Source organism: Lacerta agilis, chromosome 3 (assembly GCF_009819535.1).
Source record: "Lacerta agilis isolate rLacAgi1 chromosome 3, rLacAgi1.pri, whole genome shotgun sequence".
Taxonomy (NCBI): domain Eukaryota; kingdom Metazoa; phylum Chordata; class Lepidosauria; order Squamata; family Lacertidae; genus Lacerta; species Lacerta agilis.
In genome coordinates, this window is record NC_046314.1 from 61128827 (window position 1) to 61156094 (window position 27268).

Sequence of the window (27268 nt, forward strand, 5' to 3'; positions counted from 1 at the left end):
TTTACTTCATCAAATGTTATGTATTGACTAAAATATACAGAGAGGTATTTTTTCCGCCAGGCAGGCTGCAATTCCATATATGAACCATTCTCTAAATATGGAGGGTCCACAGTCCCCACCCTCAAGACCGGAGGTAGCCAAGCTCAAATCCTACATTATAAAGACTTCACTTTTTAATCAGCAAATTACAGAAAGTTCAGAATACTTATCTATACATATTAGCATCACGTAACAGGAGCTTCTAACAGAATGAATTTGAAAGATGATGTCCCAACATCACTAGCACCCCCCTCATTTTTTTCCCCACTGGCTTAAATTTATTTGGACAAAACATATTTTTTTCCATTTTAATGAAAAATTGTACTGGCAAGTCAAGAGTATTGCCATAGATTCAACATGACTTAAGAAGTTGCCAATCTTTATATGGGACAATTTGAAAATGCCTCCATAAACCTCCCCATCTCTAACTGCTACCAGCAGTTACAGGTAGGTAGCCGTGTTGGTCTGCCATAGTCAAAACAAGATAAAAAATAAAAATAAAAATCCTTCCAGTAGCACCTTAGAGACCAACTAAGTTTGTTCTTTGTATGAGCTTTCATGTGCATGCACACTTCTTCAGATACACATCAGAACATCAGTTACTGTAGTAAATATATAGAGGGCATCTCTTTAATTTCACATGGCAGCTAGGAAGAATTATGAAAATTCTACTGGTGAATTAAGAGCTGGATAAAAGCATCAATTTTGAGATGCATTCAAGTACTATTATCTGGGCAGCCTGGTAAAAAGATCATTGGATTATCTTAAGTACATAATTATTCAACAAAGCGTCAGATTGCAACACAAGTTTGTAAGATTTGATACTTCTCAGCCTAAATATATTACAACTCACTGAAATGACAGTTTCTAGGAATTTGGTACAATTGTTCAAATAGCAATATCTTTTTCCTGTGTTCCGACTTACTACATAAAGGAAAACTAATTATGTGTTGCGGGCTGCAGGAATTAGAGCAGAACAACAGAATGGAAACTACATATAACTGAGACACTTCAATTGGATAGGCTAGTATGCAGCTGCTCCTATAGTCCAGTAAGTGCTTCACTCAGGAGTTCCACAACTTTTAACTCCACCACAGGGTTATTTTTCCATACGGCAATTGTAAATATTGTAATAATCCAGACAGAGTCGTCAGTTTTGTATCTTGATGTGAATAAATGGGATTTCCTTAGTGAATAGCTCTGACAGACAATCTTTATTAAGGAAATGAAAAATGGCAGGAGGAACTCTGCAAACAGAGGAGCTCTGAAGAATCAATCTGCTGTAGGAATAAAATGGTATTGTGAGTGAAGTACTTAAAAAGCTGTGGGATGCTCCACAGAAAGTCTATCCTGCCGAAGACCACTCTCGTCCATCATGATGTTGAGACATTGCCAACCATATGTCAATGAGAAGGCTGCAAGCAGGCCCTTAGTGTAGCAGCACTCTTCCCACTTGTGATTTGCAGCAAGTGGCATTCAGAAGCATACTGCCTCTGACAGCGGAAGTAGTACAGAGCCCTCGTGACTAGTAGTCATTGACAGATGTATGCTCCATGAGATTGCCTAATCCTCTCTTAAAGCCATCCAAGTTGGTGGCTTGCCATTTCCTTTATAAGAAATCAACACAAACAAGTGTTATTTAAAGGTTTGTATACTGTTAAAATTTCAAGCATTGGGGAAAGCTAGGTTAAATAAGGTCTCACATACATTAAAATCTTCCGTTGTCCCAACATGATGAAGTTCAATAGAAGTGACTGTGCTCCCTGGCAGGGATGCATTAAAAATCTCTCCTCTAGTTTTAAGCCTCAAAGGGAAATTATGGAATTGAAAAAAGGTCAGCTTCAGCACTTCTCACACTATGGCAAGGAACAAATGGAGCAATAAGTCAAGTAAAATGAAATGGATTTTGTCCATGCAACATCTGAAAAAAAACCAATCTTAAAACCATCTTGAATTATTTTAAAACCACACAAGGCCAACAAACACCCAGCTACTGAGGAATAGGTGTTTCTTATACAGCTTTGGAATTGCATACTGGATGAGACTTCATTGGGAGCTATAGACCACAAGCAAAAAACACAATCTACAATCAAGGTATCTAAATATCTCACAAATAGCCTTAGCAATGGACAAAGAAATTGTTTGCTGTTCTGTGCTTGTTGGCATCGTGATGATTTTATTTTCTATAATGCAAACCTCTATTATTAGGGTAGGGATTTATCTCTACAAGTTCAATTGAGTGAAATGCCACCCACATATTAGTCATTCGTTATTTGTTTCACAACTCTTTTGCAGCAGAAATTAAAATCAAACAAATACACAAGTAAAACCATAAAATGGAAATGTCTAAAAACCATAAAACAAGCAGATACAAACATCAATATAACAAGCGCACAACAGCATAAAAAAACCCAATCTGAATAGATTTTAAGATTTAAAAGGTATTCACCTGGCACCAAAAAGATGATAACATAGGCACTAGGCCAGTCCCCCTGGAGAGGGCACTGGATGAGTGCCACCACTGAAAAGGCCCTCTCTTTGGCAGATACCCACCACCACACCTCATTAGAAGGGGGCACATTGAGAAGGGCCTCAAGATGAAGTTCTTAGACTCTGGACAGATATATTTGGGAGAAAGGTGGTTCTTCAGCTAATCTGATCTGAAGCCATTTAAAGGTCAATACTAGAGCACTGTGAGTTGGATCCAGAAGTGGACTAGAAACAGATGACAAAGCACTGTCATGATATTATTATCCTGTCCAGCTTAACAGTCTTGCTATCCTGTTTTTGGCCAGCAGAAGTTTCTGGGCTGCTTTTAACGGCAGCCCCACACGCAACACTTTGCAGTCAAAAAGTAAGAGTTTACCAGAGCATGGATAACTAAGGCTAATCTGTCCCAAAAGAGCCATGGTTGGCATATTAGCCTAAACTAATAAAAGGTTTTCTGAGTTACAGAGGCCACTTGTCCATCCACATATAATGCTGGATCCAAGAGCACCCTTGCACTTATTTTTATACATTATATAATACATTATTATATATATATTTATTTATTTATTTAATTTAGAATACATACATAATCAGTATAAATATGATCAAACTTATGGTTAGAGATGTTTTAAATAAGTACTTAATGAACATTTCGGAAATACATTTTGCATCTTCCATTTGTCTGCAGCGGTGTCATCTCAATAAACCCTGATACTTTTGACCAGCTTCTAACCTAGCTTCTTTCCCAGAAGCTCTGTATGTTTGTTGCCATTAAGACCGAAACCTAAGTGGGGCTTGAATTGGGAGCCTCTGACTCTGATGGGGACAGACAACCACTTACTGTGCTACTCTGCTGTATTCTTATGAAGATTGGCAAGCAGTGTTGATTTTTTTCTTAGTTTGGATACCTCAGGAGAAGAGGTAGTAACAGAATCTCAAGCTAAAAATCCTCAGTTTTACAAAAAAAAGAGTACTTTGGAGGATTAAAATAGTCTCTAATGTTTGTGATTAAATTACCTTTCCTTTTGAATGTAATTGGATAGCTTTTAGCATTTTGCCAGTTCTAGCATTTGTTGCAAGTCACTTTATTAAATTGAAAAATGTATATAAATTGCTGTATAATTTAAGAACTGCTGGCTTGTAAAGCTAGTAACAAATGAAGAAATTGCTTTTTAGTCCCAGACTTATTTATTCTTATTCTTTTGTGTTCAGCTTAAGTTCATCTTTAATGCCCCAACTCTTAAAATCACTGCCATTTACACTTTCTTACTATTTCAGTTGGCAGTATTAGTCATTGACAGCAGAATCGAAAATATTTAATTTGCACTCTCTGTATTTTTCCTTTTCCTAGACAACATCGGGGGAAGATGTACGAGATTTCACCAAAGTGCTAAAGAACAAGTTCCGGTCAAAGAAATATTTTGCTAAACACCCACGGCTTGGCTACCTACCAGTGCAAACTGTTCTAGAAGGTGACAATTTGGAGACGTAAGTTTTGAATACACGGACAGACCAATGGGTTTTCATATACAATTTTCAAATGCCATAGTAATTCCAAGAACATTAGAGTGAATTATGGATTGAGGCAAGAATTGTGTATTAAAACTTAAGATGCAGCAACAATGACTGATTAAGGGAGCAAGATGAAATGTTTTGATGAAATGACCCAGTGCAGCTAAAGCTAAGCACTTTTCAGTTCTGTTGATTTGAATGATTAATATTAAAAGTGCTTAAATTGTGCCGGATTGTGCCCAGAAAATCTGTTCCTTAACAACAACAAAAGGGCCATTCCATTGTCACGGGTGGGACACTTTGACCATGTTTTTTGGTATTCACACATGTGTAACAATGTAAATATACATAAAAATTAACAACCAAAATTTAAACTATGTTCTTAATAAGATACTGAACATTTTACTAATGTTTTATTATTTTTATGGATATTTTTGACAATTTTATTAAATGTTAAAAGTGTTGTCACAGGTGGGACAAAAAAAGGACATGGAGCTTGAGATAAGTTTGATTTATGGAAAAACTGTGAGTTGGGAGGTGACTCAATGATAAACTCAGCATATCTGTTTAAATCAATGTTTGTTGGTTACAACTATGCAATCAGGAATTAAGTTTAAGAAATTTAATGATACAAAATTAAGGAAAAAATGCTGTCACGGGTGGGACAATCATCAGAAAACTTTTAATTTGAACACTTCTGTGAAGACTACGTGGGTGGACTTTTGAAAAGAAGGTCCATAAAATAAACTTCTTTTGTCTTTAGCTTTTAAAAAAATGGTTAGACTGCACGTTTGGAATCTTCCTCACCAAAGTCCAGTGCTCATCTAGCATTCTTATCAGGCTCATTTTTCACGGAATGGCCCAAAAGTGCATTTATTGAAAAAGAGGGAAGGCATGTTTCTGTCTTTGAGTTCTAAACATGAGAAAAGAGGAGAAAATGCAGCTACTACCTAAGATGGTCTCAACAAATATTTTCATTCTTAAGGATTTTTTCATCTTAAACTGTATTTTTCTAGGTATGTAGTAGGCACCTCAACTGCATCATTAATGAGATGAAAGTACAATCAGCATTACTACTATGTAGTATTCACACTTCTGCTTCCCCTTTTGTTCAACAATATCCATGCCGAAGTTTTTAAACCAGATAGTACACCTAAATGTTGGAATCAAATAAAACTGTGCAGCATAATCGGAGTAAATTTTTCCCAATGAAAGCAGTTGGTTCTGTTGGTTTTAGGAAGATTTAAACAAATTCCTAGCAGTTTAGGACATGAGGTTTTAAGTGAGTTCCACTTCCGGCCGTGTGATAGAGAAGTTAAGTTGGTTTGGGGCTATTTGCTGTATGTTTGCTTTTCAAAAGGCTGATTTATTCAACACAATGTATATACCTCTTGATGGTTTTTTAAAAAAAACAAAAACAATAACACGCTCAACACAGTTTACAAAAGAATAAAACAGTAACATCAGTAAAAACAATTACCATAACTAATCAAAATCAACAATAAGCTAAAAGCAGATTAAAACACAGAAAAGCATTCTACATATCTGGGTAGGCTTGTCTGAACGTCTTGAGCGGGTTGTGCTAAAGTCTCTGTTGTGGTTCACTTTTTAATGTCTCAGTCATAGCTAAACCAAAGTATTTGGGAGGGCCAATGGATAAACAGATCATGCTTTTTACCTGCTTGAATTGTATTAACTTTTGTTGTCCTCTGTTTTTCTTCTCTCTCTGTCTGTGTGTGTTTATTTATTTCTTGCAGTCCTATTACACTCATCAGTATGTGGCCAGAGCAATATGAGTGAGTAATTTCTATGCTTGCACCTGAAGAGGTGCTGGGTTAAATCCACTAAGAATTCCTTATGCGCGTTCTATGAAATTTAATGAGGCTTCTTCCTGTGCACAATCATGCTCTTCTGCATCACTCATTCATTCCTATTGGATAGGCACTGGAGAAATTCAGATTGTAACCAAGTACATGAATGTTGTGCAGTTATTAATATATTTGCATGAATTCCTCAGCTAATGAATACTCGTATGAACAACGTTATGTTTGCCTAAACTTTGTTGTTGGTTTTTTTTTTTTTTTTTACAATTTGGTCTCCATTTATTTTCCTTTACTTTTTGGTTTGACAGTCCCTCCCAGTCTCCCCAGCTATTTCATGACGACACACACTCCAGGATAGAGCAGTATGCCAATAGGTAAGCACAGGGAAAAGTACGTTTTATTTACATTGCAGAACATGATGTGGACAAAATAGAATATGTTTTTAAAAGTCTGTTGTACAAACTTGTACATAAAATTGTATAGGAAATTATTGAATGTTTAAAGTAAGGTGATAAAGTTTAATATTTAATTAAAATGGCACATCTAGAGAGCTACTGTAGGATGACTAATATTGTAGACTGGCTATAGAATTTTTTAAGCACTTCTTTTACTTGAATGGTTCCATGAAGTGGCACACAAAAAACAAACACAACAGTAAAACAGATTAAAACATTTAAAATAAGAAAAACTGAGAACTCCAACAGAAATATTATGAATCACAGATTCATTACTCAATTGATCCCAAGTACCACCTGAAAGAAAACTGTTTTCACTTGACTTCTTAAAACTAATAAAGAAGCAAGGCAAGATTTGTTAAGGTTGAATTCCATAACTTTGGTGCCACAAATGAGAAGGCCCTGTTCTTCATCACCAGCATCTGCATCTGTGATGCAGGAAGCAAACAGAGCAGGGTCTCCATATGTCGTAAGCTTTCCAATAGGTTCCATGCAGGTGGTAGTGCTCCAGTCTTTGCTTCAATTTGTCCATTTTAAATTTAATTCTATATGTTTTTCACAAATATATTTAAAACCCTCCAGTAGGGCTTATTTTCATGTTGCCTTGATTCAGTGAAATACACATAGTGCAATGGCTTTGTCATTGATTTCAAAAGCATCCTCCTACAGCCTGGCCCAAATGATATGAGTAAGCCTCCCAGAGACAAGCTCATAGCAATTTTGCTTCTGGGTTTCCTTGTTTGTTTGTAGATTTCACTTAGTAGGTCATCTGAACCAGGCTTGTGATTAAGCTATCTTCTCCTCGATCCACTGAAAGGCACAAAAGTTTTGATAGAAAAGATAGAAGTGATGAAAGAAGATGACTTTTGATGAAGAAGCAACAAAAATTGGGGCAGTGATCTAATAGCAGTTTATACAGAAAGGATGACATGGTGGGGTATAGATTTTAAGCCAGGAGATAAGCATGAAAACATTCAGTGGAATCAATTAAGAATTGGTGTGTCATCCTCACATTCAGTTCCATTGATAGTCTGACACAATAACTGACATACCTAAAGTAGGCTCAAAGGAGAATGAAGCGTGGTCTTAGTTTATTTTATTTTTTTTGCCTGAGTTCTTGTTCTCTTTTAGACTGGCCCAGATGGAACGGACCAATGGTTCTTTGTTCACAGATGGTAGCTCCACCACAGGAAGTGTGTAAGTAAATTAATCAAGTATAATTGCTTTTAAAAAAAGGTCAGCTCCTTTGTTTATAAATTCTTCACCAATTACAGTGGAATTTAGCTTCCAGCAAGTAACAATTAGAACTTCTCCGTGATCTGCATTAATGTCACACTGCCATAATAGTATAAACTGGTAGTATGTAAACTAGTAGCATAAACTTGCAGTGGTCAATAAGCCAAAGAGAGTAATTTAGTATAGAGGAGAGGTTTATTTTTGTGTGTGAGGCAGCATGTATTTCCTCACAAAAATATACTGTAGGTTCCTGCCAACAGTTTTCATAGCTAATTTTTGAGCAAAACCCATTTTTTTCCCCTTCCACTCTGCATACTTAGGGGGTGCATGGGAAGAAGAAAGGAAGAAGCTGTTTGGAGAAGTTCTACCAATGAGCTACGGCCCAATGTTTGCTGTATTTCACTCTAGGTTAAAGATCCCAATATGTCATTGTGGTCTGCTTGTACATTACTAGTCATGTGTAAATGAGGACACATGGTGACGTAATATTGATTTTCATTGGCACTTGTAAATGAGATTACTCATTTACAGATGCATCTTTTAAGAAGTGGCAGTGAAGAATATCTTCCATTGCATTTTACATCACCCCTCTCTGTGGTCTCAGTATTAAGCAAAGCGCTCTAGTTTCCAATGACCTTCCTCCACAATGGAAGACTGTGCTGGTTGCCTTAAGTGAACTTAAAGTTTTGGGGCAAGTAATAACTTATTTGTGTGAGCCACACTAATTTTGATCTATAGTTGCTGTCTCCCTTTCTTCTCTGGAGCTGGATTTCCAATATCATTATGACTCAGTGTCAGAGGGTTGTCTGCTGGCTTCTTGTCCTTTATTTTAGCATGGGTAGTCAGCATGGAAGAATTCAACTGGGGTCACTGTGCAGCTGATAGATCTGTCATAAACTGTGGGCAGGTGAGCTGTTCAGGCTGGCACAACACTCTGCCTTTCAATCCAATCAGTTAGAAAAGCAGGGTTTTGGGGTGGGGGGGTGGGGTGGGGGTGGGGAGCGGGATCTGTAACAAGGCTATATCTCTTCCATAAATAGATGGCGCTTCTTTGTCAGGTGTTACTTCAGTGAAGTACAGTGTTATCAGTTGCAGAGCATACAGCTTATAATAGACAAATCAATATGCCCACTCTTTCTCCTCTGCAAAACAGCTGAGATTGAAACAGTAGAACATGGGGGGGGGGGTAGACACACTCTTGACTATGGGACTTATTGTAGTGCGTGGTGGCATAGCTTACTTATCTCAATCCTTTCCCTGTCGCTGAGGCTGCTGTCAGAATAATTAAGTGCTTGACCTAAGTTCATATTTGAACACTTCATACTTTAGAAATTTGCAGTGACTCTGAAGCAGAGCTGTCAACCTTCCTTCTTTTTTTTTGCAATGGGAAACGGCGCTGGAATAAGGGAATTTCCCGCCAAAAAAGGGAAAGTTGACAGCTATGCTCTGAAGTCATGGAATATTTTTCTGCATGTGTGCTCAGTTCCCAGCTTGAAAAACAATCTTGGTTTTTTAATAATAATAAAAAGAAGGGGGGAAAGTATGTTTTGACAGCCACTTTATATTTGAAATTGAAATTTGAACTCTGCTATGTTGTAATGAAGATAATGATTTCTGATATTGGCTTAAAAACAAACAAATTAAAATAACCATTAAGGCCCGATCCTATGTATTCCACTGAATTTCCTATTAGCATATTGTGATAGCATTGAGGTGCCTCCAGCTCCTCATGTTTTTTTTTATCATGACTGCTCAAAAGCAATAGTTGTACTCTATAATTTAAAGAGATTTAGAATATATTTATTTTTAGCAAACATGATGACTGTAATCAGATTCTTCAATTTTGTTCAAAATTATTTTCCTTCACTTCTTATTCACCTGGCAGCTGAGCATTACATATTTCAAGAGGAATAATTCTTATTCTGCATAACTTAAGAGTGCTGTAAAAGCCGAAAATTACATTGAAGCTTCCACTGCAGTGAAATTTCAGCTGAGGACAATGTGGTATCATAGTTAGATTTGTTTAAGCTAACTAAAGGAAGATAACAGCAAAGCTGCATGTTTTGAACTAACATGGAAACCTCTGAATTAAAAGGAATTGAATAATGGATATACCTCACATTTTAATAAAACTGCACAATAAATTAGTTGTTGCAGTATAACCTTTTAATGTAATGTAGCTATGTACATTTATTTTCCACTGAAAATGAGCTTAAAAAAACAACTCAAAAATGCATTGTGATATAGGAATTTTTCCATGCACCACCTTTTAGTCAACAGCAATGTAGAATTTGTCTGCAACACATAATGGGGTAATATAAGGGCTTCCATTAAGGCATCTACATACAAAAAATATTAAAATAAGTTTGTTATACCCCACACCTGTTGGCTTGCAACTGGCCCATTGTGGGAAAGTTTCCCCACCCTCCACATAAGAAAGTGGCTTGGTGGGGGACAATATTTTTGACTCAATGACCCACAGGTGGGTGAGGCCTGATGTCTCAATCATGATGGGCCTCTTTGAAGGTGTGCACTCAGCATGCCTTCAAAGAGGCTGGCTCCAGGATCACAAAGGAGCTTGTATTGCATCTCTTCCTCCTAAGCTTCTCCCTCCATTTTAGCAGCACAGGCAGCCCCCCGTTTACGCGGGGATCTGTTCCAAGGCCTCGGTGAAATCACGTATAATTGAAACCCATTGAAAAAGCCTGCAAACACCCTGCCCTGCTCCTATTCCACCCTTTTGGTGACATGTTTATGACACTTTGATGCGTGTATAGACAGTCATGCAGATATTGAACATGTGTAGTTTCAATACAAAGCACTTTGTGATACTGGAGCAAGGCACAGTCCTACAGCCATCAGGTGCTGGGTAGAGAGAGGGTGCCTTGCTCCAGCAAAGAAACCACACTTTAATCTCTCATGTTTTCCTTTGAAGCTACTCCTATACCACCCTCATACCTGACATAAGAATGACTTCAGGTGTGTGAGAGGTGGTTGTGGTATGCCAGGAATTGTGTGGTGGATCAAAGTTGGTCTGGAAGTCCATCACGCATTTTATTTCAAGGTTACCTCTCCAACCATAACAGAATTTGCTTAATTTCTTTACAATGTATTTTTAAGTAATGGGGGGTTGGTAGCTTCCAAATTTCAGTGTTCTCTCTCTCATCCTAATCTCTATTACTAGCAATCTGCTACTCACTTAAGTTATCTGAAGCTATCTGATCCATAGGAAGCTTTATGAAAATGCATAAGAAAACCAAATCTGAGTAACTTATGCAGAGGCAGAATTTACTAGGTGGGGGAGAAGCCCCTGTCGTGACTTCCAGGTGTTTGGAAGCACGGACAGCCCACCAAAAAGAAAACTTGTGAAAATGCTTCCTTCGCGAGGGCAAGGAGTAATAGGGGTGGAGATGGGCCGAAAGTCCAAAGGAAATGATTTCTTGAAGGGGGAGGATGTACTACGGGAGGCAGAATAAAGGGCTGGTTCTCACAGAGACATGGGTAGGAGAATGACGCCCCAAAAGGTTGCAGTTTTTCCTCTGTCCTGAGTGTGTGTTAGGGGAGCCTTGACAAAGCACTTGTTGTCATGGAAGAGAGGAGTCCTAACTTGGATCTGTGTTCATGTGCAAAATCTATCGCCATTGTCATTAAGGGGGCAGGGAACTCCCCTAAAAAGGTTTGAACACTATGAACTACTACAGCCACCTGTATGCAAGTCAGCACAAACATCACAGGCTTCTCTGGTGCAATTCTGTGCTTTATTTAGCAAGAGAGGAGGTTGGAAGAGGTGAGCATAGCCTCTGGTCTGGAATATTAAGGGTAAAAGACACTAAGATTATTGTAAAAGCCAGCAGTCTTCAATTAGACATGGGACAAACATTTAACACAAGTGTGCAGTTGAGGACTCATTTTTTTAAAAAAAAACAACAACAACAACAAATCAAATATTTGTATGCTGTTGCAACCCACCCTGGATCAGGCTGTGACCTGGTAGTGGTCCCCAGGTTGGATAAAAATGAATGATTTTTTTAAAAAAAATCAAAAAAAATGGATTATTTTTATTTAAATCAGATTTTTTTTAATTTAAATCGGATTTTTAAAATTTAAATCGGATTTTTAAAAATAAAATGCAGTGTTATATTTGTTTTAAATGTCGCAGTGGTTTTGCGGCTCCCAGTTTCTTTTTTTTTCTTCAGAAACGGGTCCAAGTGGCTCTTTTTGTCTTAAAGGTTGCAGACCCCTGCTCTAGGCCCTTCCAACTATTTTTGGCATGTCTGATTTAAAATATCATCTTACCTGCGGTAGTCTATCACCTGGAATTCTTTTTCCTCTTCTTTTCATCAGACTGTTTCTTTTTAAAGTGCAATCTAAAAATGTCTGCTCTCTCCAGTTTTATACAGGGAACATATTTTTCCTGTTTTTGCTCATTATCTAACTTTTCAAGAGTTATAATGAAAGTTGTTATGCAGAGTGCAACACATTTAGCTGGGAAAACAGATGTCCAAAGCACAAAATGTTGGGAGAACTGTTGCTGGTTTTCAAAAGATGCATCTGCTGCTGTTTCTCTTGCAAATAAATACATTCCTTATTCAGCGTCAGAACAACTTCAGATTCTTGCTAAATAACAATGCAACCCCAACCTTTTGGAGACTCTGACATGTACACAGTGCAATGAGGTCGTGCATAAACCAAGCACTTTCAAGCACAGAAGCAAAACTGTTGTTCACACAGATTTTCACCATACATTAATCCTAGTTTATGCATATACATACATACATACACAGTGGGGGTGGGTGGGGGTGGGTGTACACACACACATACATACATACTAGATTATAGCTTTTGGTTGTCATCCTGTATGTACGTATCCTGCTAAAATATGAGTTTGGTGTATGTTTAAGGGCCAGTTCACACTTTGCTCTGGCATGGTAATCTCCTTGTCCCACAGTGGAACAAGGAAGTAGGCTTTGAGTTCATTTGTGCCATTTTACCCTGAGAATATACTTGTATCTGTCTGCTGAAAAAGGGGTGGATTATTCAAATCTGTGAGGTGCCCACCTATCCCTCATGACCTCCTAGATGTGACAATGTGTATGTATATGAACAGTGCTATTTTCCCCCAAAAAGAGGTACCTGAACTCACCATGAACACCTCCCTTGTTCTCTTGTAATGGTAATGTGCCCACCTGAGAGGTGCCGAAACTGAGTTCCAGCTGTGTGTGAACCTCTACCTTGAAAACCTTTAAAACTCCCTGCTTTGTTGGGTATACGGGTGTGAACTAGACCTAACTGTGTATAAGAACATAGCCTTAGAAAGCAGAGGACAATACTTATAATTGTTTTAAGCAGCATTTAATAAGATAAATACTAAAATCAGAGTTTGTCTTCCTTTAAGCCAATCCATCACTGCAGTTTTGCATCTTACAAGCAATCTTACAAGATTTGCAGCTATCCCATAAGATACTGAATTTGTAAATGCACCATGGCTTCACTTGATGTTTTCTGTAAAGAATTTATAGCAATTTTTATTTATGCCTTAGTTGTGTAAAATATATTTATGCTAGGTTTCTTTTTCCTTAGGGAAGATGAGCATGCCCTTATCCAGCAGTATTGCCAGACTCTGGGAGGGGAGTCACCTGTGAGTCAGCCACAGAGCCCAGCACAGATCTTGAAATCGGTGGAAAAGGAAGAACGAGGAGAGCTTGAGCGCATCATTGCTGACCTTGAAGAGGAACAAAGGTGCTGTGATCTTCCCTTGTGCATTATTAACATATCTTGATATATGTGCTCATATATTTCAGGCTTGGTTGTGAAAAGGGCACCAGCACTAGAGATTGCTTTTAAAAAAAAAAAAAAAATTACAAGTAGAACACATGCACCATCTGCCCATGAAACAGGAGGAACAGAGGAACCAAATCATCCTCCAATAGTTTAATGGCGGGAATTGCCTTTTTCCTTAATTTGCCACTGCTATCCCGTGTGGTGTAGTGGTTAAGAGCGGTAGTCTCGTCATCTGGTGAACCTGCTTCGCGTCTCCGCTCCTCCACATGCAGCTGCTGGGTGACCTTGGGCTAGTCACACTTCTTTGAAGTCTCTCAGCCCCACTCACCTCACAGAGTGTTTGTTGTGGGGGAGGAAGGGAAAGGGGAATGTTAGCTGCTTTGAGACTCCTTCGGGTAGTGATAAAGCGGGATATCAAATCCAAACTCTTCTTCTTCTACTCTCTTTCCTTATTCATCCCATAAATCAACTCTCCAATATAAATCACTGTTCAACCCAATCCTAATGCCTAGAACCCCCCACTGGTTAGCTTGCCCCCCCTCATTTGAATTGAAGGCAGTTATTTAATCATTCTATTTTCTTCTTTAAACTTGATTTGAAGTGAGCCAAGCCATACTGTTCCTCTTAAGAATGCAGTTCATAACACAGTGGTAGAGTACATGTTTTGCATGCCAAAGGGTTCAGTCCCTGGCTTCCACCAAAACTGGATGTTGAGTCACACCACACGTTCACTACTTGGTTTAAGCATCAAAAGGTGACTTGTATGGCATCAACCCAGATAGAATTTTCATCATCACCCATATAAACAAAGTGCTTTGCAGTGAAAGCGGCTCATGCATCTGCAGCGTGGCATCTGGTGTAGACTAATCAGGTGGTGAGAAATCAAGAGCGGAGGTGGGTTTGACAGTGAAGACTTAGCCTTCCCCAACCTGGTGCCTTCCAGATGTTTCCGACACTGCTGGCCAGGGCTGATGGGAGTTGTAGTATGGGCACCAGGTTGAGAAAGCCTGCTTTAAACTGTACTTCCACATCTGGCCAAAAAAACCATTCAGTGTTAATCTAGTGACACCAATTATTCTATTGATGTGTTTCCAATGTGCCATGCCTAAGCATATGTTACACTTACAGACTATTGTAACTTGGCAGCTGCTACATAATTTCCATAACTATAGAATAATGATGGCAGACACATTCTTTTAAGGGAAGATGTTTCCAGTGCATTTGTTCTGTGACTAGGCTGCCATGGAATCTGCTGGTTATTATTCTTTTAAAACTGGATTTAGGATGCTGCAAATCGAATATGAGCAACTAAAGGAACAGCATCTTCGGAGAGGAATTAATGCACCTAGCTCACCGCCAGACTCGGCTGTTTCACCACAGCACACGTCTGAAGATGCTGAACTCATTGCAGAGGCCAAACTTTTAAGGCAACACAAAGGCCGACTGGAGGCAAGAATGCAGATTTTGGAAGATCACAACAAGCAGCTGGAATCTCAACTTCACAGACTACGGCAGTTGCTTGAGCAGGTACAATAGTCAGATATGCTCTGCCCTGGCAACAAAGGTTATTTATGGACACAGTTTCCTTCCAAACTAGATGCCTTCTGAAATCAATTCATTCCATTACACTTTAATGTAAATTGCAGGCATGCTGTGTCATACAAGGCTAGGTGTCTTTCTACAGCTTCAAAATGCCCCTCTTTTCAAGTTTTTATAAGACACATGCTGAAACCAAAGCCATGTTGTTCACAAATGCCTAGCTACAAATGTTTCCAAATGCTATTCCCATAGACGCAGCCAGGAAAATAGAAGAACACATTTGGAGGGAATATCTTAAAGTCAGGGTTGCATAGTTACAAGCCTTCTAAAATCATTCTTAAAAGTTGTGCCACTTATTTTGATGGTTTTCAAAACAGATTATTCAAATTATTTAGCTTATACACACAACCAAGCTTTGCATTTCACTTTTCCTTAGCTTCTTTAAGAAGTTCTGGAAATTTTCAGTGTTTGTGTGTGTGTGGAGAGAGAGAGAGAGAGAGAGAGAGAGAATGAATTTAAAATCTAGCTCAATTATATTTCTTTTAATTTGACAGCTTCGGAAATTTCTTTTTAAAAGGCAGAAATATGATTATGTAATGTTATTAATTTGAAAATGGGCTATGCGTTGACAACTAGTTTGTTACCTTGTGGTGTGTGCTGTTGTTTGTTTGTTCTTCCGATATATCATTTGCCCACCAGCCTCTCACTCTTCTTTAAAGTCGGCTTCATTATTGTGATATGTTGACTGAATCGTGTTGATTAGAGTAATAACCTGTCAAGGTGGATGCATTATCTCAAAGCTTGTGGGAAGAAAAACTTACTGAGCCCGGTGAAAACAGTGTAGTAGTATGGAACACTGGAGCATGTCGTTATGAAGAAAATGTTGCACATCTTTACTCTGGAACTTGCAGGTTGCCATTGGGAGGTGTGCTGGCTATTTTTATTTCAGTAAGCCCAAAGGATTGGTGCTCATTGTGAAATGCTGTCATTTTTGTCCGAAAGATTGATTACAATGTCACGCTCGGAGGTGAAGCAGAGCTGGCATGTGGCACCTTGACAAAAGACATGTTAATTAAAAAGAAGAGGAAATAATAAACAATTCAGCCCATTTATTCAGGCTTCTTTAGTTTCTTCCAGGTACACCAAAGACTTAAGCAAATCAAAGTAATACTTTTAGTTACACAGATCCCCCTTACCAAACTCTGTAACCCATGCTTTTACTCGTTTGATCTTATTAAATTTGTATCAGCATCATCTCCAACCTGGATATCAAAACCTTACCAATAGATTATATCATATGATATAAAGTAAGCTTTGCTATTCTGATGTGGACCTCTGGACTCTAATTATTTTAAAATCTAATTTAGCCCGAAACAGATTCCAGAGTTAATGGAGGCTCTTCCTGCACTTCACCTCAGCATTCTGGCCTCAGCTATTCACCTGATGAGGAGGCCACTTCACAGTTTAATCCGACAGGTAAGTCGCCTGGTCACTGTAGACTGGTAGAGATCTATTTGTCATGATTTGGTTTCCAGATACTTTATAGTATTAAATCAAAGAGCTGATGCCTTGCAAAATGCATGACGTGAGGGTTGAAGTGTGTGTGTTTTTCTAGCTCTTTGCTTATACGATTTCAAATCTGTCCACTATAATAGATTTAAGTACATATTTATCCAGACATGCACATAGACTTCCTTAGCTGCCTTGGCCACTTCCTTCTAGAATTGGAATATAAATTCCCTATTAATAAATATTATAAAAACGGCTTATTATGGAAATTTGGCACTTCTCTAGAGCAGGTATTGGATTTGTTCTTAACGACGAAATTAATGTATGTAGTCTTTCAACATCTTTCCTGCCTGTATCAAGGCATCAAATTTTAGCTGAAAGATTCATAACACTTTAAATGAACCAGTGTATGGAAATTTAATTATTCATTCATTCATCAGTGTTAGCCTGCCACATGGCTGCATAGAGCCCCTCAGGACAGCTTAACAAAGTTTAATACAAAACAATAAAATGCACCTCATAAAAACAAAGCTGATGAAATGATCTAAAACCAGCAATGAAGTGGCCACATTTGTATGTAACAATAAGCCAAGAACCTTGGCTTAATAAACCGTACTGTGCACATACTGGTACAAGGGGCCTGATCACTCCTCCCTTTGTACCAGCAGGCCTTCAACCAAAGTTTGTTGTTATTTAGGAATCCTAGATTGTTGGGAGGAACAAAACACAATCCCAGGCTCAGATGTAACACTAGCCTGTCCCCTTTCTGATGTTGTTTAACCACTTACACAGAAAGAGAATGAAAGGAGTGATCAGGCTGCATGCACCAGCACACAACTGTTAATGACTTATTACGTGCAAATATGGCAAATACATCGTTGCTCAATTTTCAGCAACTGCTAAATCGCTTAATAATAAAACTCAGCCCAGATAACTTACTGGAAACGTCTGGTTCTGTAGTAGTGGGAACCACTACAAAATACATTTAGGTCTTTCTTTCTTTGATCTTTTTATTCTATACACAATATTGGTATTTTAAAAGTATATGTTACCTTTGAGGTGATTCTGCTCTCCATGCTGGTTTTGAAAGCAAGGGAAATAAACTTGCAACTCTGAGCCACTGCAGAGGACAAATTGAGGGAGAGAGTGTGCTCCTTCTCTTCAGCCCAGAAGCCATTATGGGGGCTTGTACTAGACTGAGAAGAATAAGGTGCAGGTACCATTCTCTTCAGGGACACGGGTGGCGCTGTGGGTTAAACCACAGAGCCTAGGGCTTGCCGATCAGTAGGTCGGCGGTTCGAATCCCCGTGATGGGGTGAGCTCCTGTTGCTTGGTCCCTGCTCCTGCCAACCTAGCAATTCGAAAGCACATCAAAGTGCAAGTAGATAAATAGGTACCACTCTGGCGGGAAGGTAAACGGCGTTTCGGTGCACTGCTCTGGTTCACCAGAAGCGGCTTAGTCATGCTGGCCACATAACCCAGAAGCTCCCTCGGCCAATAAAGCGAGATGAGCGCTGGCAACTCCAGAGTCGTCTGCGGCTGGACCTAATGGTCACGGGTCCCTTTACCTTACCATTCTCTTCAGAAAGGCAAGTTCCTAGGCCCAGTTATCTAGCGTTCTACCAAAACTTTCACCTGAGGTTTTTTCCTGGCTATTCTCTGTCAATTAATGGAAACAATAAAATTTGAAAATTATCAAGATGAAAGGAAATGTTGTTGAAATTCTCATAAATTGGGTGCAGGGTTTTTGATGCAGTTACCTTGTTTCTGAGGCGGCCAAGGGGTGGTCGTGAGTGTCCTTTCTTCTCATTCTACAAATCGCCTGCAGCTTCCCATGCTTCACTTAAAGCACAAGTGGAGACAACGTGAGGCAATTTCCCATGGGGCTTTTTGAGAACAAGAAGTGTTCGCTGCCAGGGAAATTATCCAGCATGCTGGATAAATGTTTACTTGGAAGAAAAAACCCCACCACCCTTAGCCACCCACCTTGCAAAAATAAGGCTAGCTCAAAATCCACAAAAATTCCCAAGAAATTCTCAAGACCCTTGAGGAGGAGGCAGAAAAATGGAAACATCTTTGGCAGGGGAAGAAAACATTAGATAAAAAGGAGAACAGGTTTTGGAACAGTATTAATGAACTAGATCCTAGCACTCTCTGTTGCCAGCAATATTCCTTATTGGCATGAGGAAAATACACATCCTCAGATCTTTGTCCACACCAGGTTGGGTAGAGGCATTAGTGTGCAAAAGGAGCTCATCCTGACCTCTACTCCTCTCCCCTAACCATGGGAAGTCTGCACTGGGAGAGGCCTCTCCTACTGTCCACATAGCAATACTTAGTGACCTTTTGGGCACTGAGGCTGCCTAAATAACTTTGGAATATACTGCCATCAAGCACCCTTTTAGTGCTTAATAATATAAACCTTAATAGCAATTTTTTACATCTAGTTGCTTCTGCGCAATTCAACCTGGTTTATCTCAAGCACAGTGGCTAAGCTTTATAATGCAGAAATGAGTTCAGCTATAAATGTATAATTTGGTATCTACAGTATGCCTCTCTTGCCTGGCCATTATCAATGAGCAATTCTTGCATATCAAACGAGAGAAATTTCAAACAGAGGATTTCTTCTTCTTTCTCTAAATACATTAAGGTGGAAAGGATGGGTGGAAATAGCTTTCAGGCTCTTAAATGCTGCTTCTCTATTACTAAACTGATTGCAACTTTTGTTTTCATTAGGTGTAGATGACTTGTTAGTCCCACCTCATGACACTAGCACAGATCTAACAGAAGTCATGGAACAAATCAACAGCACATTTCCAGCTTGCCGCAGTAAGTGTTAAGTATATTGAGCCAAGGAAAGGGAGGCTGAAGCTGAGCAATGATGCAGTCATTTAAGGAGATGCAAAGCCTTTGTAACACTCTATAGAGCTGCTCAGCAAATGGATTGAACAGGATCTAAAGTGAGCATAGACTTGAACAGTTAGCAGTATTTTTCAGAAATAATTACATGGTGACCCGTTTCGCTGTTTAAACTTCAAACCTTATTGCTTCCAAAAGAATCCTTACTTTCATTACATTTCCAGCAAAGTAGCTGTTTGAACAGCCAATGAGAAGTGATAAAATGGGGTGACACAATGCAACAGGCAGCACTGCAATATCCTTCTGCTGACAGAAACCAGATGTAAACAAGTCAGAACAGAGCCAGTAAGGTGTAGGGGTTAGAGTGTCAGACTAGGACCCGGGAGACCACAGTTCAAATCCCCATGAAGCTTACTGAGTGATTCTGACCTACTTCGCAGGGTTGTTGTGAGGATGAAATGAGGAGGTGAAGAATCACATAACACCACATTGAAGGGTGATATATAAATGTAATAATAAATAACAAAATAAAAGTAGTAATTGACAATAAAAAACCTCATCAAAAACTATGAGCCCATGATAGGGGAATACTAACCTAGGAAAAGAGTGTCCAAGGCATCTGGGAGATTATGAACTGAGCCACGACTGTCCACTGGTACAAAGTATGTCCATAGCAGGATGCTGTACGAAAACAAGGTTTCTTGATAAATACCAGTATCTACTTGGATCAGTCATTGCTGCCTGTGTAGCTAAGTGCATTCAGAATAATCCATTGCCCTGATTCATACATTATGTCAAGCCCTCAAGTGGTGGAGGAATGGCACGCTTCTCCCTCCACTGCAGAAATGACATAAATTATGATGCCAGTTACCACAATTTCTCTCCAACAGAAGAGGAGGGAGATATCCTTGCCATGCTGCTGCAGTCATGCAGAGCTTTGATTAACGTATGAACCCAAAGCTGGGGAGTGACTTTAATTTGGACTATATTTCTGATGGGTGACAGTGGTGCTATGCCTGACTCTTAGCACCACACACACTTAACCATATGGACAAGTAGCAACAGAGTAGTTCCATCACGCGCATGGGGCAATATAAGCTGTGAGACCATGGGGCTATATATACCAGTCCCAGACTTCATAGAAATGGGAGCAAGACTACTTCATACCTTATTAGGAACGACAGATTACACTTCCTATTAATTTTTTTTATTCTCTCTCTACAAAGACAGATAAGAATGTTCTTTATTTATAGGCCTCCTTTCACTGGAAAATCAGAGATAATACCCATGCAGTTTTGCTTGTATTTATTCTGGTGCTTCACAAAGTATAGTGCAACTTTTCCCTTACTAGAGAGATCATTGTGGCTAACTTTTGTTATGATCATTTTCAATCTTGTGTTTGTTGATTGCCTATTAGGACTGGAAGCGAAATTCAGCTCTGTAGTTTAGTAACAACTTTGTATTGCTTCCTTTGAAATGACCATAAAAGTAAATGCAGTGGCGTTCTATGAAAACTGAGGCTTATATGGTGCATAATCCCATGCAAAATACTCAGATAAAATCAAATTATATTGTGTTGTCCAGACACCACTGAACTCTATTAAATATTCCCTTTATCTCTCATGCACAGTTTCCTCCTTTTGAGAAACTACGTCTGGGAAGATATACTTCACACATAAATAGAAAGCAAATTAAAATCCAGCTAGTTTGAACTGATCTCTAGAGTCTGGGGTTAGTTCAAGATAATTGCCCAGACCTCCATGCTTAATTCAGAATCTATTTCTAAACAAGCACAGCCATTTGACGTCATTAGGCGGATGTGCTGATTGTGAACAATTAAACAGAGGATTCTCAACTCTTTTTATCCACTGTGGTAAGGGGCAAATTCGTGCAATGTTATTGTGCTTTCTTTGTGATGGTCTTTAGAGCAAACTAGTTAGGAAAGGCTCACATGCTTGCCCTTTATCCAGATTCTCAAGAGATGTTCCCAAGATAGACAGATTGAAAACAAAAGTGTGTTTTGATATAGACAAGGAACACCTGAACACAGATGGCAGAGAATTCATAAAGTCATAGAATTGTAGAGTTGGAAAGGACCATAAATGTCATCTAGTACAATCCCCTGAAATGCAGGAATCTTTTACCCAATGTGGGGCTCAAACCCACGACCCTGAGTCTCATGCTCTACTGACCGAGCTATCTCACATCTGCACCCATACCAACTATTTCCCCACAGGTGATGCCTCAGCCTCCCTCTGCATGGGTTTCTGTCCCTCATTTAGGGCACTGGGAAGGGAAGAATGAGAGGTGGTGTTGGCAGCTATCTCTGTCTCATATTATGGTCCACCAGCCCTTGAGGCAATTTCCAAAAATGTTCAGTTGCCCAATGCATTCTTTTCCCAGCCTAGATTGACTTTAGATTGGGTGAGCAGAAGCAATTTCTAATAAGGGACGTGTTAGGATGCTTAGAGGAACCCCATAGTTTCCAGATGTACGACAAAAACCCTAAAGGAGCACCCCATCCCTGACACACACAACCCAAAAAATCAAGACTATGCATGCTCAGTAGTTGCAGTCAACACTTGCTGGTTTCTTATTTTTTGCTACTCTCTTTTTCAAAATTAAACAAATAACCTAGAGCTGTAAATAGTCATAAATACATATGGATGTTATCCAACAGCAAAGTAAAAATATATAGCTAGACTGGTCTAAAATGGTTAAAGAGTTCTTCTTGCTACAGGGGGACTCTGGGAACTGGTTCTCTGGGGCTCAGAATCTCTATTTCTAAGTACCCTAATCAAACCAGGACTCTTGTGGGAACCATGTAGTGTATAAATGTTTGTAATGCACATATCCCCATAGTTTACTGGGTCAGGCAAAAAAGTGTGAGCCCATTAGGACTTCGGTCTGTGGATTACTCAAGCAAGGGGTAACTGGTTGAATGAGGATAGGCAGGGAATATTGACAGAGGCTCCACTGAGCACCGACATGGGCAGCTGGTGGGGAGAGGTTGTTAAACCCCCTGCATTGCAATTCCATTCTGAAATACTGCCGAAGAAGAAAACCCTCGATTGTATTGCTAATTGGCTTAATAGCATACTGTTTCTCCTACTGCAGCATGTGTGCCACGTGCCGTGAGAAACTCTTGCAGGGTGACTTAAGGACAGATCTTCCCTTCTGATAAACATTAGAGTTAACAACAGACAGCTATTTTTAATATATAATTTCTGTTTCTCAAATTAATGACTTGCAGTTCCTGGGAGAAAGCTTGTGATAACTGTGGCTTCCCAAAAACAAAAAAAGCCCTTAATGGAAGCAGAGTCCCTCAGGGAAGACCTTATGTAGTTGAATCTTATAATCAAAAATATAATGGGCTGGAAATGTGTTGTGCTGTATGATGTTAACTGGTCCATAGCACTGAGGCAAAGGCCCATTATGTTCAGAAGTTGGTATGCATTTGACTATTTTCTCTTGTATGAATTATAAAGTGTAAAAGCTTTCAAAAACTAATAATTTTTTTCAGGGCCTGCTCAAGATATTCTTTTACCCTGGGCAAGTTCAAACTTTCCACTCATACCCCTCACATGACTAATATCTGTGTATTACTTCTTTGCATGCTGTTAGGTCCCCCTAGACCACAGCACAATCCACCCTAACTGTGCCACAACGAGAAGGCAGCAAATAAACCACACACAGGCCAGATAATTCAAGCAAGTAAGTCACGTTCCCAGACAGATTATTGCCCAGAAAGCTGGTATGCAAAAATGAGCTGTCCATTTTGCAGACGAGGAACATAAAGGCAGAGTGTTTCTCTTCTGTAAAATGGATAACTTTCTATATGCAGGATAAGCATAAACACACCTTCTCGAACTGCAAACCTCTTTTTTACAATGGACCACACACACACACACCCCACACCCCTTACTCACAGTATGCATGTATAGTATCATACAACAGGACACAAAACACCATTCATACATATTGCACTTCCCCGTCTTTTTTCACAGAGGCTACACGCATGACACCCTGAAAAGGGCAAGGGGAAAAAAACCACTCTGTATATGTAGCATCTCCCTCTATCACAACCCCAAACAAAGAAAGGGAGCAAGTGGTGTGGCTGAACTGCCTAACAAACCTGAGGCTCCTTTTTGGTGCCAGGTGTGCTAGGGCCAGGCTGTTCTTAGCAGAAGCGGCTGGACTGCACAACTCAGATTAGTGCTAAAACTGGAGATCACCCATAATTTAGAACAGTTTGAATTTAATTTAACAGGACTGTGCAAAACCAGAAAGGTATGTGCCAGCAGATTTAATAGAAACAAGTTATGATAAAATAGTAGTTATGCTCAGAATCAAGGGGGCGGGGAGAATATATATTGCTATTTAGCTGGCTATTTTTTGTCGCAGTTTCATGTTAATCCTTGACTCTTTTCATTTATTGCGGCTAATCATTTTGTTTTCTTATTTACAGCAAATCTTGCCGGCAGACCGCAGGTATGATGTATTTCAGTACTTTTAAAGTTGTGTGTCCACAAATGAAGTATAAACTTACATGCGACTTTGTAATTAACTGTGCATTTTTCAGCAGTTTTTGTTTCATTGTTTAGAAAAGTAAACTCACACATTTACAATTCATTCCTCACTATGAACACAGTTTAAAACAAATGTGCACATCCACTTGTTTGCAAAATTCAGTCTGGTATCTCTATGTGATTGATGGCAATCTGCTTCTAACTGTTACAACCACGGAAGGACTTGCTTACTACAGGAAACTGTAGTTTTTTGTTGGGATTCCATGGCAAGTGTGCCATAGTTTGTGGTTTGTGCCTGTGTGTGTTTTTAGTTTAAACAAGAGAGAGACAATATTTTGTCTGAACCCTTTCACGTCGTTTTGCAATATGAGGAGCTCACGGGACTCTCTAGGGTTGATCACCATTGTCCACTGCAGACATTACTGATACCTATGGTTGCATATACAGTAGAGGTAAGGAAAACAAACCATGGTTAGGTGTTGTTTCCATTGGGCCCATCATGTTCTGCATGCTGTGCACCTGCACCTTCTGCTGTTGCAGAAATGGCCATTCTTTCAGAACTTGATTCAAAATATTTATGTTGAATGATGTTGCTACCTAAGAACAGTATGTAAGGTAATAATTTCTTCTTACTCTCTTCCCTCTTTGACTTCAGGCAATGTGAAGTTTTCTGTTTTGAAGACTGCCTACTCTTCCTGACATTAAATGCAACTCCTTTTCTACAAATGCCAATATCAAGTTCCAATAATCATACGGCTGCATGGGACCTTGTAACATACTGTTAGCTTTGTGTGTTCTTACTTCAAATAGGAAAACACTTGAACTACCCAAAGATGAGGATGTTGTGGTTTTATATAATATTGTGTGTGTTTCCCCCCTCCTCTTTCCCTTTCTATGCAACTGTAAATTAACAAACCGTGGAGTATTTCAAAATGGTTACACAAATGTCACTGATTTATATAATATACAACATCAGGAAAGGGGGTGGGGGGTTTATATCCATTCTCTTTTGATATTGCTAAAGTGAACTGCATACTGAGTTTGGAGCAAAGAGTTACATTTTTACATTCCTTTGGGCTTGTTGCATTTACTGTTCCAAGTAACTTCTCTTCCAACACATACCATTCTGCACAGGTTATTTATACTTAGCCTAATAGTTTCAAAACATGGACAAAATATCAGCTTTTATAACCCTCACAGCCCCTAGTATTTGACAAATAGCATTTCTGGCTGCCTATGAGCACATGAGACTCTATTTTGCCCCAGCTAACCTCATTCAACTGCAGTAGCTGTTGGCACTAGAATGGCATTTTAATGGATTCTTTGTCCCAACTGAATGCAGACTGATCTTTTCCATCCAGGCTTTGTTTTTACTTTAAAATGTGAGCTAAGCTGCATTTTGACTTAATAAAATCATTCTGAATATACATTATTTCTATTATGGGGGGGGGCAAGGACATTATGGTCTAAATGTGCCAAATTTTGTGAAGTCCTATTGTGTAAATCACCCAGTGCAATGGCTCAGATCGACTTGAAATTATTTTATTCTCCTTTTTGGTAGTGTTAATAAATGAAGGAGCTCTGACTAGCTTAATGGTAAAGTGTTCTGCCTTTATATCAGAAAGGTTGTCTGCCCTGGATAACTTCAATCAGTATCAACTTGTGCACATTTTCAATGGCTCCCTTAACATCATGTTAAAGGCAGAGAAAACTCTGGGGAAGTTCAGCCATACTTCAAGTAAGTAGCTGTGCACTTTCCTTCACTGGTGCATTTTCGGATTTGCATGGGTATCTGCTTTCATTACCAAAAATAAAAACCATTTGCTCAGTAAGATGTGCAACGAACATCTCTGGAGCATCCAAATAGCGCTGGAGAAATTCAACTCTGATTTTTTGGGGATGGAGAAAAGCAGGGAGGAATTCTGCATTGCGTAAAAGTGATCATTCAGTGAGGGCAAGTGTTTTGGTTTGCCAGACAGAACGATCCCCACAACTCCTACCCCCATGCACTGTTCTGGGGGGTCCTGCTGATCCCCCTGCAAGCCAATTTCCCAAGAGGAGCTGAAGGCCTTGCACTGATGGGACTCAGTTGAATCATGCCTCTAATGTTTGCTTGCCTTCTGCAAGGGGACGCATAACAGAATAATGACTCCATAATGATCCCATAGTAGGAGCAGTAATACTCCTGGCATGGTGTTTACTTCTCCTAATAAAATGTCACTGTAACCACTCACTTCTCCCGTCTCTTAAGCAGTGCTGTTAATACTAACAGCTATGCTCAGAGGTATTATGAGGCTAAAATTAGGTAATATATGTTACGTACTCTGACTCAAAGTGCTATCTAAATGAAAAGTATTTTTTTTAGCGGGGGGGGGGGGGGGGATGTTGCCAAAAGCAAGAAACAGAAAAGCAGGTTAATATGTGGATTTTTCATCTAGAAAGAAATATATTTTGGTATAGATATTTTGAGAAGGAAAAATGTTTTGCAGAAAAGGAAAGCCATGACCACCTTTCTACCTCAAATCCATTTTTTTTTTTTTTTAGTATTTACTTTTGGAAACCACTCGATGTTCTGGTTTTTGCAAGGTATTTTATTTTACCAGGTCACATCAAAGCAAAAGCAGCAACAAAAAATTAGCCCCCTTTTAAAACATTTTAGCTAAAAAAATCCCAGTAATGGATATGATGGGCTTTTTGTTATGACTGAAAGGTTATGTATGAATTGTTTTTCTGCCTGTGTTTGTATGTAAATTCTGTCCTCTGCTGTCAAGTAAAAGCTACTTAAAACCTTACATTGTAATATTCTTCCTCCGAGATACTGATAAATAAAAGGAATACATTGCAGTAACATCTCAAAACAAAGTATGTAGTTCTTTTGAATTTTGTGGTATTAAACTATCACACTTCCCTTTTCTAATCTGGTTACATGGTATGACTTTCACTCTGAATAAAATTAATTTTTAAGTGAAGGCTGTTTGATATTCTTCATCTTAGAAGTAAACAACATTTAGAAGCTTGTTCCCTGTGTGAGAACATTTCAGACTTCAAGGTGCCTTTATGAAAATAAACTATGTAGCTGAAAAATATAGCTCAGTAAATCAGTGGATATTTTTCTGCCATTTTCCATCTTCAGCAGTGCATATTTGCCAGCAATCACTCTTTGCTAGTGACAGATTTTAAATTCTAACCACCAATCGGTGAACTTGGTTTGAAGTATACTATTAATATTGAAAATACCAATATGTGTTGCCCTGTTCAATGGCAGAATGATTTTTAAATTCCACTGACTTGTGTTCAGCAGGTCTTTCATGTCTAATACAACGTTCTGTATTCTGGCAGGAAGCGTAATTTATAACCAGTGGGATTTTATAACGATGTTAAACATACTAGACATTAGGCTTAATCCGTTTTTAGAGGCTGTGACACTGATTTAAAAATTGTTCCTTCTATGGAGGAAGCATGCATCTGGTGCCAGAGACCACAAGGCTGGAGCAGA

General features: G+C 39.0%; 1 protein-coding gene across 6 annotated transcripts in view; it reads left to right on the top strand.

Annotated features, from left to right (window-relative positions):
- UTRN (utrophin) overlaps positions 1-26741 on the top strand; it is a 321884-nt gene extending 295143 nt beyond the window's left edge. For 5 of the 6 annotated variants that reach the window (XM_033143929.1, XM_033143930.1, XM_033143932.1 and 2 more), the window contains 10 exons: positions 3881-4017; positions 5799-5837; positions 6173-6238; positions 7451-7516; positions 13136-13294; positions 14620-14863; positions 16243-16351; positions 19121-19213; positions 23712-23734; positions 24428-26741. In XM_033143929.1, the coding sequence (XP_032999820.1) occupies positions 3881-4017; positions 5799-5837; positions 6173-6238; positions 7451-7516; positions 13136-13294; positions 14620-14863; positions 16243-16351; positions 19121-19213; positions 23712-23734; positions 24428-24436 (945 nt within the window). In that variant the 3' untranslated portion in view covers positions 24437-26741. The remainder of the gene's footprint in view (positions 1-3880; positions 4018-5798; positions 5838-6172; positions 6239-7450; positions 7517-13135; positions 13295-14619; positions 14864-16242; positions 16352-19120; positions 19214-23711; positions 23735-24427) is intronic. The other variant, XM_033143931.1, reaches the window with a different exon arrangement.
- Positions 26742-27268: the final 527 nt, after the last annotated feature.